This window comes from Moschus berezovskii, chromosome 7 (assembly GCF_049115385.1).
Source record: "Moschus berezovskii isolate FMDL1 chromosome 7, NW_MosBer_1.0, whole genome shotgun sequence".
In the NCBI taxonomy this organism is placed as follows: Eukaryota; Metazoa; Chordata; class Mammalia; order Artiodactyla; family Moschidae; genus Moschus; species Moschus berezovskii.
Genome location: NC_142466.1, coordinates 6,680,318 through 6,693,757, shown reverse-complemented (window position 1 = coordinate 6,693,757; position 13,440 = coordinate 6,680,318). Strand labels below are relative to the sequence as shown.

At 47.4% G+C, this 13,440-nt stretch overlaps 1 protein-coding gene across 6 annotated transcripts in view; it reads right to left on the bottom strand.

Annotated features, from left to right (window-relative positions):
• Positions 1–13,440, bottom strand: part of CLCN3 (Cl-/H+ antiporter 3) — a 90,990-nt gene that overhangs the window by 4,824 nt on the left and 72,726 nt on the right. For all 6 annotated transcript variants that reach the window (XM_055428004.2, XM_055428009.2, XM_055428008.2 and 3 more), the window contains 3 exons: positions 12,378–12,564; positions 9,615–10,013; positions 4,391–4,607 (listed from right to left, as the gene is read on the bottom strand). In XM_055428004.2, coding sequence (XP_055283979.1) covers positions 4,391–4,607; positions 9,615–10,013; positions 12,378–12,564 — 803 coding nt within the window. The remainder of the gene's footprint in view (positions 1–4,390; positions 4,608–9,614; positions 10,014–12,377; positions 12,565–13,440) is intronic.

The window sequence follows — 13,440 nt, the reverse complement described above, 5'->3', positions numbered from 1 at the left end:
ACAAAAGGACACGCCCGCTGGTCACGACTTAGGAGGACCAGCCACGGGAGCACAGACAGCAACACGGAGCAGGCCAGAGCTGAGGGTGACCAGCCTGGCTTCCGAGGGACCCCCCACCCGTAAAGCTTTCGAAAAGGTTCTCCATTTAGCGTGTACTTACTAAGCTTCTAAACAATGAAGTCCGGTGCCGTTATCCTTTAAATGACCCTAAGCAAAAGAAAACTGCTCTTCTGCTGACACACATCTCCTCTCCCGTCGTGTCTGTGGTATCTGATCACCCAGAGCCCTGCCCATCACTGAAGATAAGCCTGGGGGTAAAACTGCCTTGCACACCAGTTATAAACCGGAGGCTGCACACCAAATAAACTTGTTTGGTCAACAGCCATTTACCCTTCATTAGCTGTAAAATAAAGTAACGTAAAACCCAGATTTCTGACGACACATCAGTAACTACAAGACATGCCCCACATAAACAAACCCAGGTTCACACTGTCACATGACAGCCGACATGCAGTTCACCCCACTTCCCAACCTTCCTGTCCCGGCCTTTCTGGAACCACGGCTACTCTCGGCTGCAGCCCAGCTGATGTCCATTAACTGGAGGAAACCACAAAGTGGGAGGGTCTTCCCCTACTTTCTCATTTCCCTATGGTTACACTAAGATAAAGGGAGCAAAAATAATCCTTAGAAAACCTCAAGAAGTCTCATTTTAGGGAAGGGATGGAAGAGGAATGCTGTGAAAATCAGCTTTTCTCCCCCACAGTGAGTTGGAGAGGGAAAAAACCTTAATTTGAAGTAAATAATCATGAACATGAAAAATACACAAATCAACTAATATTTACAGAAAACCAATCATGTGCAAAATTCAGTGCCAAATACCCCAGGAGGCCAAATCACATGCCTACAGCTATATAAGCTCGTGGTCTGGGGCCATGACTCCCCAAGTATGACGCACATAAACCAAATTAGCAGTCCACTCAGTCATGTGACAACTAGTTACTAAGTCAAAATGAGTCACCTAAGTCATTGTATACATACATGCACAAACAGGGCTTTTCAAATATGGGATGCTGTTTTAAAAACTAAAACTCAAACATTTCATATGCAGTGATATCTCTATGTGATGAACAACCTAAGTATAATCATGTCACATATGGGACCATGAAATTCTTTATACTAAAAAGAGATACTTCAACACATGAGCACTCTAACATTGAATGTAAATTACTTTATAGGATAATGTGAAAATATCTATTAAATTTTCAATGCATTAACTTTCAAATTTTTCACTTTTAGGACTTTATTCTTTAGATCAGTTTTGTTCAGTCACTCAGTCGTGTTGACTCTTTGAGACCCCATGGACTGCAGCACGCCAGGCTTCCCTGTCCATCACCAACTCCCGGAGCTTGCTCATGCCCATCAATTCGATGATGCCATCCAACCATCTCATCAACTGTCATCCCTTTCTCCTCCTGCCCTCAATCTTTACCAGCATCAGGGTCTTTTCCAATGAGTCAGTTCTTCATATCAGGTGACCAAAGTATTTGAGCTTCAGCTTCGGCATCAGTCCTTCCAATAACACCCAGGATTGATCTCCTTTAGAATGGACTGGTTGGATCTCCTTGCAGTCCAAGGGACTCTCAAGAGTCTTCTCCAGCACCACAGTTCAAAAGCATCAATTCTTTGGCGCTCAGACTTCTTTACAGTCCAACTCTCACATCCATACACGACTACTGTAAAAACCATAGCTTTCACTAGACGGACCTTTGTCGGCAAAGTAATGTCTCTGCTTTTTAATATGCTGTCTAGGTTGGTCATAGCTTTCCTTCCAAGGAGCAAGCGTCTTTTAATTTCATGGCTGCAGTCACCATCTGCAGTGATTTTGGAGCCCAAGAAAATAAAGTCTGACACTGTTTCCATTGTTTCCTCATCTATTTGCCATGAAGTGATGTGACCGGATGCCATGATCTTAGTTTTTTTAATGCTGAGTTTTAAGCCAGCTTTTTCACTCTTCTCTTTCACTTTCATCAAGAGGCTCTTTAGTTCTTTGCCATAAGGGTGGTGTCATCTGCATATCTGAGGTTATTGATATTTCTCTCAGCTATTTCTCCCTGCATATTCTTCAGATATGCATATGTAAATTCGTGCATACGAATGTTCACTGAATATTCTTTGTAACAGTATAATTCAAGAAAATGGTTACAGTCAACTAGAAGGCAGGATGATGAACTGACCGTAACCCTTGGCAAGGCTGTAAGCTCTTGGTATCCTGCCCACCATCGTTTGCTCACTGTTATCAACACTGACTACTCTGTATTTCCTGTTTTCCCCTTTCGTGAGCAGTATTATTGTGGTTGTTTTGTTATTTCTCATCAATGCAGTCTGAGGGCATTTGAACCAGAAAACTTGCCCTTTGGTTTCCAGAACGGTGAACATTCCTTCAAGGCTAAAAACACTTTGGACTGTGAACTTCAAACCGGGTGCAGTGGCTGAGGAAGACCACGGAGCTGTCTTTCGTAAGAAGGATAAGCGTTACGATGTGGCAGGAAGCGTGTGCACAGACGAGTATTTTAGTTGCCCAAGGAGTCTGGACTACCTGATGTCAATTCTCAACCTTTCCATTATTAGCACACTCTCAGAGTTTTAAATATTAAATTATGCAATGACACTTGCATCTAGAGGCCATGTGGCACCATCCTGGGTGATGATATGTAAGCAGAAGTTGCAGCGTAGGTCTCTGTGGAGAACTCCTCGGAGGAAGAGCTGACAGAGACGGCACCGGTAAGCCTGCAATGCCCTGAGCTCACCAGCTGTCCTGCAAGCTCAGAGAAACCACAGAGAGCCAATGAAGCCCCAGGGACTTTGTTCTGGACACCCTGAACCCACACCACTCCCAACAACACCCGTACCTGGTCTCTGGCATATAATAAAAAGAAAACCCTTATCTTGGGAAAAAACAAAAAGAGAACTCCCTGCCCTTGATCAAGAGCTCATCCCTCCATCAATTCCTCCCTGCTTCCTGGAGTCACCTTCAGTGGCTAGCACAGTGCAATCACAGCCACGAGTCACGCTCTCTAGCTTCTACTTGTATTCCAGACCCTTACGGGCTAATACATTGTCCAAGAAATCACGGCACTTTCCTGGGCATCCAGTGTTGAAGACTGTGTACTGCCAATGCAGAGGGCATGGGTCCCATCCCTGGTCAGGGTACTGAGATCTCACATACCACACGGTATGACCAAAAACAACAACAACAAAAAGAAATCACAAAGAAAGAGATGGACTCTACTGGTCAACAATCACATCAAACAGCATGAGGCAGGACTTCTGAGCTGGGAGGCTACTGCTCCCTGGACTAGCCGTGCTGACCACAGGCCTGGGCACAGCTTCCCACATGGATGACCACCTCCATGCAGAGGGGCCGCGGTGGGGGGGCTGCAGCCAGAGGCGCCCGCCGCCTTCCATCCCCTAGAGAGGGCATGTTCTGTCTGTGCAGGATGGCTGTGGGACCGCTGGGTCCTCCCATGTGCAGGGTCTCCAGCAGTCTCACACGGTGAGGGGCAACCACCCCACCTACTCCACCCGGCCTCACTGTCCTCAGCCTTCAGGTGCAGGCTCCGAGCAGAAAGAGCAGCGTGGTGGGAACCAAGGGGCTGGAGAGAAAGGGCAGCAGGGAGGCACACCCCATGCCCAGGAGCAGAGAGCAGTGCCAGGCAGCAGGCGGGCACCAGGGGCAGAGGCGCAGTGTCTCCCTGCTCCCCGACTCCCACCAGACCATACTTCCCCAAACTCCCACGTGGAGAAACACGGCCAGATTATCTGCAAAGGGCAGAAAAACCAATGTGTGCATCTTAAACACATAAGTGTATTTATGTACAGTGTATTATGACCCATTTATCTGCCAGCACTGTATTCACAGGATTTGCAGATGGAGACTGTAGAAAAATGGAAACAGAGCATTTGCAAAAGGCTTTCAGCTAATCCACCAACTTTGTCTAGTTATACACAGTTTCCCTCACCACACGATAAATCAAACAGTAAAGAGCCAGCTCTTCAGAAAGTTATTACTGTCCCAGAGACGAACACCCTGACCATGATCTACAAGAACAGGCAGCTGCAGTGCTCCATGCAGTGGGGTCCACTGCCCTCCGAGAAGGGACCCCACAGCTTGGAGAATCCCCAGTCCCTCCCAGACCCCCTAGGACACATCACCTCCCTGCAGACCTGAAGTGCTCCTGGTTCAGCAGAGACCTAGCAATCGACACTTCGCCCACCCTTGGTAAGTGAGACTCTGAAGGGCTAATCCAGAATGGCAGACCTCCCCTGGGGGCCTGACTGGGCTCCCCCCACCTGACCCCGAGGGCCCCACACACGAGGGGGACACACCTACCCGTTGTGTGTGACTAGGCACTGCCGCAGGCCCAGTTTCCGGAAGATGTCCACCACGATCTCCATGGGCGTGTGGTCGGTCACCGTGAACGGGCTCATGTCCAGGATGCTGCGGAGCTTCAGTGGCCGGGGGCTCTCGGCCGGCAGGGATGGGGTGTGCTGCGCGAAGCACACGCGTGAGCTGCCCACAATCCCCTCCTGCTTTTTCCGAGCACTTTCTGCAAAGACAGAGAAGACCACCCATTACACACTGACAGGACTCCTTCTGTTTTAATGGTGACCTGCTTATTCACAGACTTAAAATGATACACAAACATATCCTTTTGACCTCTTCATTTTTTCCTCTCTTCCTAACCAAGAAAAAAACCCACTGAAAAGCTATTTTGTGATCTCCTGTACTCGACAGAATCAGAATCCACTAATAACAAATCATCTTTGTGCAAATAGAATATTTCTGGTGTAATCATTAGCACAGCATGATTTTCGCTGCTGCTGTCTTAACTCTGACAGACCAGGAAGCGTGCTGGGACCACGGGCCTTTACACCTGCACAAGCAATGAGACAGCCCTCACTAAGCCCTCACTAACCCTCCAGGGCCCGCCCGTGCTGGCGCCCCTCCTCCTGCCTCACAGCCAATCCACAGAGAACTCCATCCTTCTGCCAGGACCACACTGTCTGTCCCCTGCTGTGAACCGGCTAGTTCGTTCTCTTTTCTGGCATTCAAGCTTAATTTTCCCGGTGAGCTGTGAGGGGAGGGGTGAAAGTATTCATACAGTCACATTCCTGCTGGACACTGGCCAACTTTCAGGGCTTATCTGTGAAAGCTGTGAATTCCTGCTCTTGGGGCCCCAGTGCTCCTACCTTGTGTCTGCTTCCTCTGCCACCTCTCAGTGTGCGAGACAGGACGTGGCCAAGAGGCAGAGCACTGCCAAGGAAGAATGCAGACCACGGGGCGGGAGAAGGAAACCCACAAAAGGGAGCACATACACAAGGAAAATGAAAACTCTCGTGTTCCTACTGCTGAGTCAGTGTGAATTCAAAGCTGCGTACACATATGGTATTTGTCACACTGAACATTATTTTGAACAGAAATTTTGCTACAAAAGCATTTAAACAAACATATTGAGCATCAGTCCTGCGTGAACAGTGAGCACAGCTCATAGACACAAGCTGCAACCCTTTCCACTCCTTCCGATCACTAAGGTCCGGCTTCACCATGTGTAACGGCCAGCGGCGTTCTAACACTGGGACTCCCGAACACACCTTGAAAGCGTGAGGGAGACACAGCGGAGAAGAAAGCCCCTCAGCAACTGACATAAATCATTCACTGACATAAATGACTTCTGAAAAATGCTTGTTGAGCTGCTGTCAGCCCAAGGAAGCATCAGGTTACTGGCCCATCATGAATGACAGTCATTCCGAGTGCTTTATAAAGCTAAGCCCAACGGTCAACCTGAAACCTTAACTGAGCAGACATTATACCATCAGTGCAAACAAGCAGAAAGACTGCTTAAATACACATCTAATGATAAAACAATCCCAGAAGAGTTTAGAAAACGCTATCGATGACTGTAATTCATTTATTGGTTTCCTGGAGAGACAGCCCTTACTACGGGACACAGAGGCACATGTCCTTCTGGGACTGTAACGTGTTGTCTGAAGAACACCACTTTTACATGAAGGCCAGCATTATTGACACAAGCACACTTACTGAACACGTACTAAGTGCCAGGACATCTCCAAGATTTGGTTTTGGGGAAAAAAAAAAATTGTCTTTGAATGTCATTCAAAGGCCTTTGAAGCAGAAACCATCTGAGTTTTGACACGATTCACTTTTTTTAAGGGGTGCATGCAGATGCAGAGTTACACTTCAGGAGAAGCGCTTCCTTGTATTAACTTAGGAAGCAAACAGGTCTATATTCACAGCACGGTGTTTCAACTACCTGAGCAGGTACAAGGCTCATTTTAACTCCCAAAGAGACACACAAGAGACTGGCCCAGGGACCAGCGTTCGGATTCCTGAGTAAGCACCATTTCACGGTCTGGGGTTGGTAGCCCTGCTCTGGGGAGAGCCTGAGCAGGGTCTCCCCTGGCTGCATTAAAGCTTTCCTCTGCACAGAAGCTCCTGAGGGGGCAGGAGAAACGTGCAGCGAGGGGGCAGCCTGTCCCTGTGCCCGCGCGTTTCTGACCCTGGTCACTCTGTCCACGGCATTCAAGTTCTCACACATGAACAATCTCCCTGTAAAACCCACAGTGCCTAGTACACAAATGGGAAGGGGCAGGTCCACTTTTACACCCTAAGGTGGAAAACAGAAAGACAATTCCATTCACACTATAAGTACTGTTAAATATACGCTTCAGTTTGCTTTTTATTTACTTCTTTATCAGTCTTTTGGTCCCATCACAGGGTATGTCGGATCTAGTTCCCTGACCAGGGATCGAACCTGGGCCCCCTGAATTGGCAGCATGGAGTCTTAACCACTGGCCCACCAGGGAAGTGGTGTGCTTCACTTTAAAGAAACCCACACAACATTCAGCCTTACTAATACATCTGGACACAAAAAGGCAGGAGGCGTGTCTCTCCATTTGCACTAAACTTGAACACAGTAAACTGCTGTTCACTCCTGGTGAGGGCACGTGGCAGAAACACGACTCAGAGTCTGAAAATATCTTACAAAATTACAGGTGTGTCGCTGACTCACAACTCCATTTCCAGTATGTGCCTACTTCTGTGCACAGAGAAAACAGCAACTGTGCGAGGCTACCAGCAGCGTGAGGAAGCAGTGTTTATCACAGCAGAAGAAGGGAAACACCTTCAGCATCCCTCAGTGGGAAGCTAACACAATCATGATGGATTCCAAGGCACCTCCACCCAGTGGTGCTAAAGCTGCTAAAGACAACACGATCTGGAGGGAGGCCCAGGAACACACTGTTGGGTGGAAAAGATGAGACACAGAACAGCGCATGACACAATCTGCTGCTGAATTAAAAAAAGGGAAAAAACATACCTACTGATGTATATAAGCACAGAATGCCATCCATAGAAACGGCGGAAGGGCCCGCCTGCAGAGTTAACCAGTGACTCAATGGCACCCCACTCCAGAACTCTTGCCTGGAAAATCCCATGGACGGAGGAGCCTGGTAGGCTGCAGTCCATGGGGTCGCTAAGAGTCGGACACGACCGAGCGACTTCGCTTTTTTTTTCGCTATGGCGTCACGGGTGAGAGGTGTTCACTGCATGTTTAGCCTCTTGCATTTGAACTATGTGCATGTACTGTCTACATACAGACTAAAAAAAAAGTTTTAATGAAAGTAACATAAAAATGGAGCATTTATAAATAAATCTGGGGAAAAGTGGTCTTTTAAATCTTGAGTTTTCCTATCCCCAGACACAAGACAGCTCATGACTTACTCCAGCATTCTTTCTTGCTAAAGTCTTTTTATAAGTATCTTATATAAATATATATAAACAATATATTATATCTTATATAAATTACATAAAAGTAAACTACATACTATAATTTATATAAATATACATAAACTACCTATTATATCATATATAATATGTTGTTTATAACATTAAAAACCTAGTGTACAGGTCTATTTTTCCCATTCAGAAACTAAAACTTCAGCAAAATATATGTGCATGAACATTTAAGGTATGGTACAACAGACCATAATGTAATCAAGCTTTCTGACAACAGGGTTTGATAACTCACAGACCTAAGGCACCCGAGTCCCTGAAACCTGTCATGCCAATATTCTATTTCCCAAGACAGTAATAAAAAATATTTAAATATATATCCACAGAACCAATGGGAGTACAAATAATTCTTAACTGTATCACCGTCTTATCTTTCAAAAACCTGGGCTCTTTCCTTTAAGTTTCTAGCGCCCAAATTCCGACCCTTGTCTTCTTGGTTTACTACGACAGCTTATAGTGTAAAAAGTAAACAAGGAAACTTCTCTGGTGGCATGTCGGCCGTGGTGACGGCTCGGAGGCGCACACGAGTGGACGCAGTCCTGACTGCCGTACACTCTGTAACCTCCAGCAGGACTCGCGGTGCCAGGATCGCTGGGCTATGGAAGGCCTCCAAGCTGTATCTCCTCAGCTGAACTGGCTGCTCTGCAGACTTTCTCTCTTGTCTGTGCGTGAATAGATTTTGTAGCTGACAGCTTCCAGTCTGACGTGAGAAATACTGCTCATCACACCATCCAGCCTTCCCTCTTAAAAAGTGCAAGAACTCAAATTCTTTACAACCCTTCTGCAGCAGCCAGAGAGGTCAGCTGGAGGGAGGCGCCAGATTCACAGGAATGATCTTTGGGGACAGACTGAATGCTCTGTGTGTACAGCTCCAAGTCCTCTACTGAACCCTGGGAGTGAGTATCAAAGCAACAGCTGGACGAAAATACCCTCTGTCACCTCTAGGGGTTTGGGAAGAGTAGTCAGACTGTAGAAAAGGAGTCAGATTATGCAGACGTCTTACCAGCCTCATCATTACTGCAGGACTACAAGGAAAGGGAATAAATAAATTGTGGAGGAACAAAATTGGCTTCCTCCTCAGAAATGGTTTACCTCCAAAAAATAACACAGATGGCTAATGCCTTTAAACTATCAATACATTTTCAGGAATGTCAGGACAGAATACAGGAGGACTTCCTTTTTCATCCTGGCCCTTAACCAAAAATAAAATCTCAATTATCTTTTTCACTTGAAACTGTATATTACAAATTAATAGTATAAATCTAAATTCCAAAGTCAAAGAAGCAATACCCTGTGGATTGGATATGAAACAGACCGAAGATGATGGGATTTTCAATAACTTGCATTCAAACATGAGAATGTATTAAGCTGAATAACCTCAACAGTTACTAAGGCCTCAGAGTACTAGTTCATGTTATTATGAAAACTGTCAACAAAACTTTTCTGGTCAAGAAGAGGCTGACTCCAAGCTTTCGTAATAATGCCAAATCAAAAGTTCAAACAATATTTAGGTGGAAAACAACCCATGGAAGCATAAATTCCTTTCCTAAAAAAACCCTAAGAGATGAAGAGATACACAACATACCACTTGCCCTCCAAACTCAACAGGTTATATTTTCCAGTTTCCCTCTCTTTCAGAAATCTATTATCTATTTATATCAGGCCACCTAGGTACCCAGATGCCGACAGCCAGTCAGAGATGGGTGTGTGTCTGTGTGTGTGGGTTTCTCTCAAAGGGTACCTATGGCGATGGTCAGGTCTCTCCTGAGGGCAAAGCCCACGAGTCTCTGTGACTCCCTGGACATGATGACGGGAAAGCCATTGTAGCTGGTCTCGCTGATCATGTTCTCTATGTCGTCCACCGTCATGTTGTCCTGGGTCAGCACGGCCAGCGGGGGATCGCTCCTCCGCGGCCTCATGACGTCGGCAGCCAGGGTGGTGTGGGTGAACTCTTCTTTGGCATCCAGGAAGGGGTACCCATTCAGCCGGATGTGGGCTTCATAGATGCCTTCCCTCCCGAAGGCGTCGCCCACCCATTTGCTGGTCATCACGGCAGCCATGAGGGGCACGATGTACTCCAGGCCTCCCGTGAGCTCAAAGACAATAACCACCAGGGACACAGTCATCCTCGTCACACCACCTGCAAAACAGGAAGGGCCGGGGTCAGGAAGCATAGGGTCCCCACATGAGGCAGGTGAGCCCAAACAGTAAACACAACTTAGCGAAAAGGATCATGACTATCGTGATAAGATCCCAAGAAACACTCATCTTCCTTATAACATCTCAAACCTGGTATACTGCAGATAAAAGAAAAAAAACAAACACAGCTGGCCAGCTAAAATGGTCTGCTGCTTTGGTTTAACACTATAATAGTGACACAATCTCACCCCTATGAAAGCTGATGGCTAACTCTTAGAACAGTTCAGTGAAGCATGTCATAGCTAACTTATTTACCACCCATTTACAAGTTAAACCCCTGTGGGTAGAATATTAAATTAATACATCTGTCCTCTAAACCTCTTCAAAATGAGTAAAAACGTTTGGACGCCTTGTGATTTCTGTTAATACTGTAATACCCCCTTAGAAAGCCCATCTGAACCATTCACAGTGTCCACAAGGCCACCACAGGGACCCACCCTCTCTCTCCCTGACCGAGGCCTCTCCACCCACTGAGCTGCCTGCCCCCCGTCTCCAGCTACTCATACCTTATTACAGTCGTGCTTGCTTCGTTTCCAACTGTGAAGACTTCGGGTGACCCCCTAGTGCAGAAACCACCACATACTCAAAACCGAACTCCTCCTCTTCTCCAAAGAGCTCCCCATGCAACCTCCCTGATGCCAACACCAGGCACCACATCCCTCCTGACAACTGAGTGGCCACTCCTGATTCATCCCTTTACTCCGGCACCAAGACTCTCATCTCGGCCTCTCCGGTTTGTCTGCAAATCTCTATGCAGGGGTCCCTTTCACAGTATCTTCACTCCTAGCAGCCTAGTTGGCCCTCAGAACTCTGCTCCTCAACCTGAGTTGTTTCATCTTCCCTCCCTGACTGCAGCCCCCATTACCTTCCATCCACCTGATCAGCCGCGCTCCCAGGCTAACCTCTCCTCAGTGCTACTTCTACCATGCTGCCTCTCTGCTCAACATCCTGCCAGGGGATTGCAGTTTATACAGTATCAAGCTAACCTCACTCTTTTTGTTATTAGCCTAAGAACAGAAGGCAGAAAGAACCCACTATATATGATGTATCTGCATTATGCTACGGATGCCCCAAGCAGTTTACCAAGGCTCCTATTATTTTTAACTACACAAACATTTTATCAGGTATTATGCTAACAGTTTTATAAGCCTATCATTGTACATAACCCCCAACAGCAAAAGACAAGTAGTTATTACTTTCACTTTGAAGAAAATAAAAAATCAAGAAGTCAAGGAACTTTCCCAGAGTCCTCACACTGAAAGTGGCAAAGCCACAACCCTGCTATAGACCTGACCGATTCCATACACAAACTCGTCCTAATGAGAATCACACTCCTCCTCACCAACGCAACTCCACTTTCCGAGGTGCCCACAATGCTCTCTCCTGCAACACTGCCAGTTTCTTCAGACCCCACGGACGCCAGGTTCGTCATCCCAGTTCTGCTGTCCGCACACTCCTGGCCTCGTGAATGAAGCTGCCCCCTGCCAAGCCCGCGCCTCTCAGCACAAAGCGCACGTCCGCCCCAGCCGAGCCCCTGCCACCGCGCACCTCGAGGCTCTGTAGCCCCAGTGGCGGGGGGCCTGTGCTCACACTTCCTGCTGTGTCACTCCCCACTCCCCCTGGGCCAGATGAGCACCTGCTTCTCCGGGGAGAACCACTCTCTCCGTCACTTTCATCCACAACACACCTGAAGACCAGCAACCACACAATTTTAACTCATTGAGCAGAACTAAGTCAAAACACCAAGTATAACTACATATTACAGCCAAAATTATGCTGACATTTTAAATATAAAAAAGTAACAATTGTTCATGTTCAAGAGAATAAGAAATAGATTCTTAGGAATTTAATGCCAGTATTGTGGTTTTCTTTTCATTAAAGCAGAAGCTACCTTTTTCCCTTCTACTATTGATGCACCTTAAGCAGAGGCAGGCTAATAAACCTTTTACTACGGCTCACAGTCATCACTGCAGAGCTGGGGTGAAGGTGCTCGGAGCTCTGCTGGAGTGTGGACCCAGGAACCATGCCAGGGGTCACAGGTAAGCCAAGGAAAGAGTAAGCAACTCCTCAGACAGGACTAAACAAGTCTATGTTGTCCGAGATGTTTGCTGTTGTAAAGCGTCACACGGTATTGAAATGAAGTTAACCACACCTACAGTTTTGCACTAATGCGTGTTCAGGGACAGGTAAAGTGAAAACTAGTTCTGCACAGACTGATGCCCCCACTGGGCCCTCCTCCCTGACCCCACTCCTCTGTCAGCCAGCCAGCCAGCCAACCAGCCACACACACCCCCGGTCTCGTTACCTAAGCACGCAGCCGCACCGACCATGGCATACAGGCCGGGGGTGATGCAGTCAGCGCCAACCTCACACCACTCCTTAAAGATGAACCAGTCGTGGTGATAGTAGGCCAGCTGCTCCACCGCGATGCCCACGATGCGGCCAGCGATGGCGCCAATGGCCATGCTGGGGATGAACAGGCCGGACGGGACCTGCGACAGGGCAGATGCTCAGTGAGTGGGTTCTCTGCGCACCTGCCCTGCACAGGTAATGGGACTCTCCTCTCACAGGGCAAAAATAAAGCTGCAGCAAACCCTGGTTCTAACAGTCTCCCTAACAATCCCAACAGCTGAGTTACAGAGTAATAAACCACCTTCTCCAGCCCAAAGAGACGGTAACCCAAAACGTCTCCTTAGAAGGGACCAAACAGGCATCTCATTTTCCTGCATATTAGAGCTTCAGCCAGGGCGGAGGAGGGTGGGGGTCTTAGTGGCCTGCTCTGCAGTGACACAGGAGGCTGAGCCGGGGCTCCCCACACTGGACAGCCACACCCTCTTTCCTGGGAATCCAGTCGGGAGGCAGAGCAAGGGCTCCCCACGCTGGACAGGCACACCCTCTTTCCTGGGAATCTGGTCTGCAGTACACAAGGAGGAAATCAGGGTGTTAATCAGCTGACCTTAAAACAGATTATCCGGGATGATGGGGATGGGCCTGAAGTATCACAAACACTTTTTAAAGGTGAAAGAAAAATTTAGAAGTGCTGTGTCAGAATGTGGAGATAAAATGAGATATGACCAGACACACTGGTTCTGAAGAGAAGGAAGGGGGCCATGAGCCAAGGTTCCTGGAGGCTGGAAAAGGCATGAAAACGGATTCTCCCAGAACCTCCGTCACTCCTGTGTACATGGTAACTTCAGCCCAGTGAGATCCAATTTGGAGTTCTGATCTCTGCGACTGTATTAAATGTGTGTGATTTTGTGGTGATTTGTCACAGTAGCAATAGGAAGCTAATATAAGTGGCTTTAAAACATGATTACAACTCTGACATCACCCCCGAAGTAGACAGTATATCCTCCCAAGAACCCAGG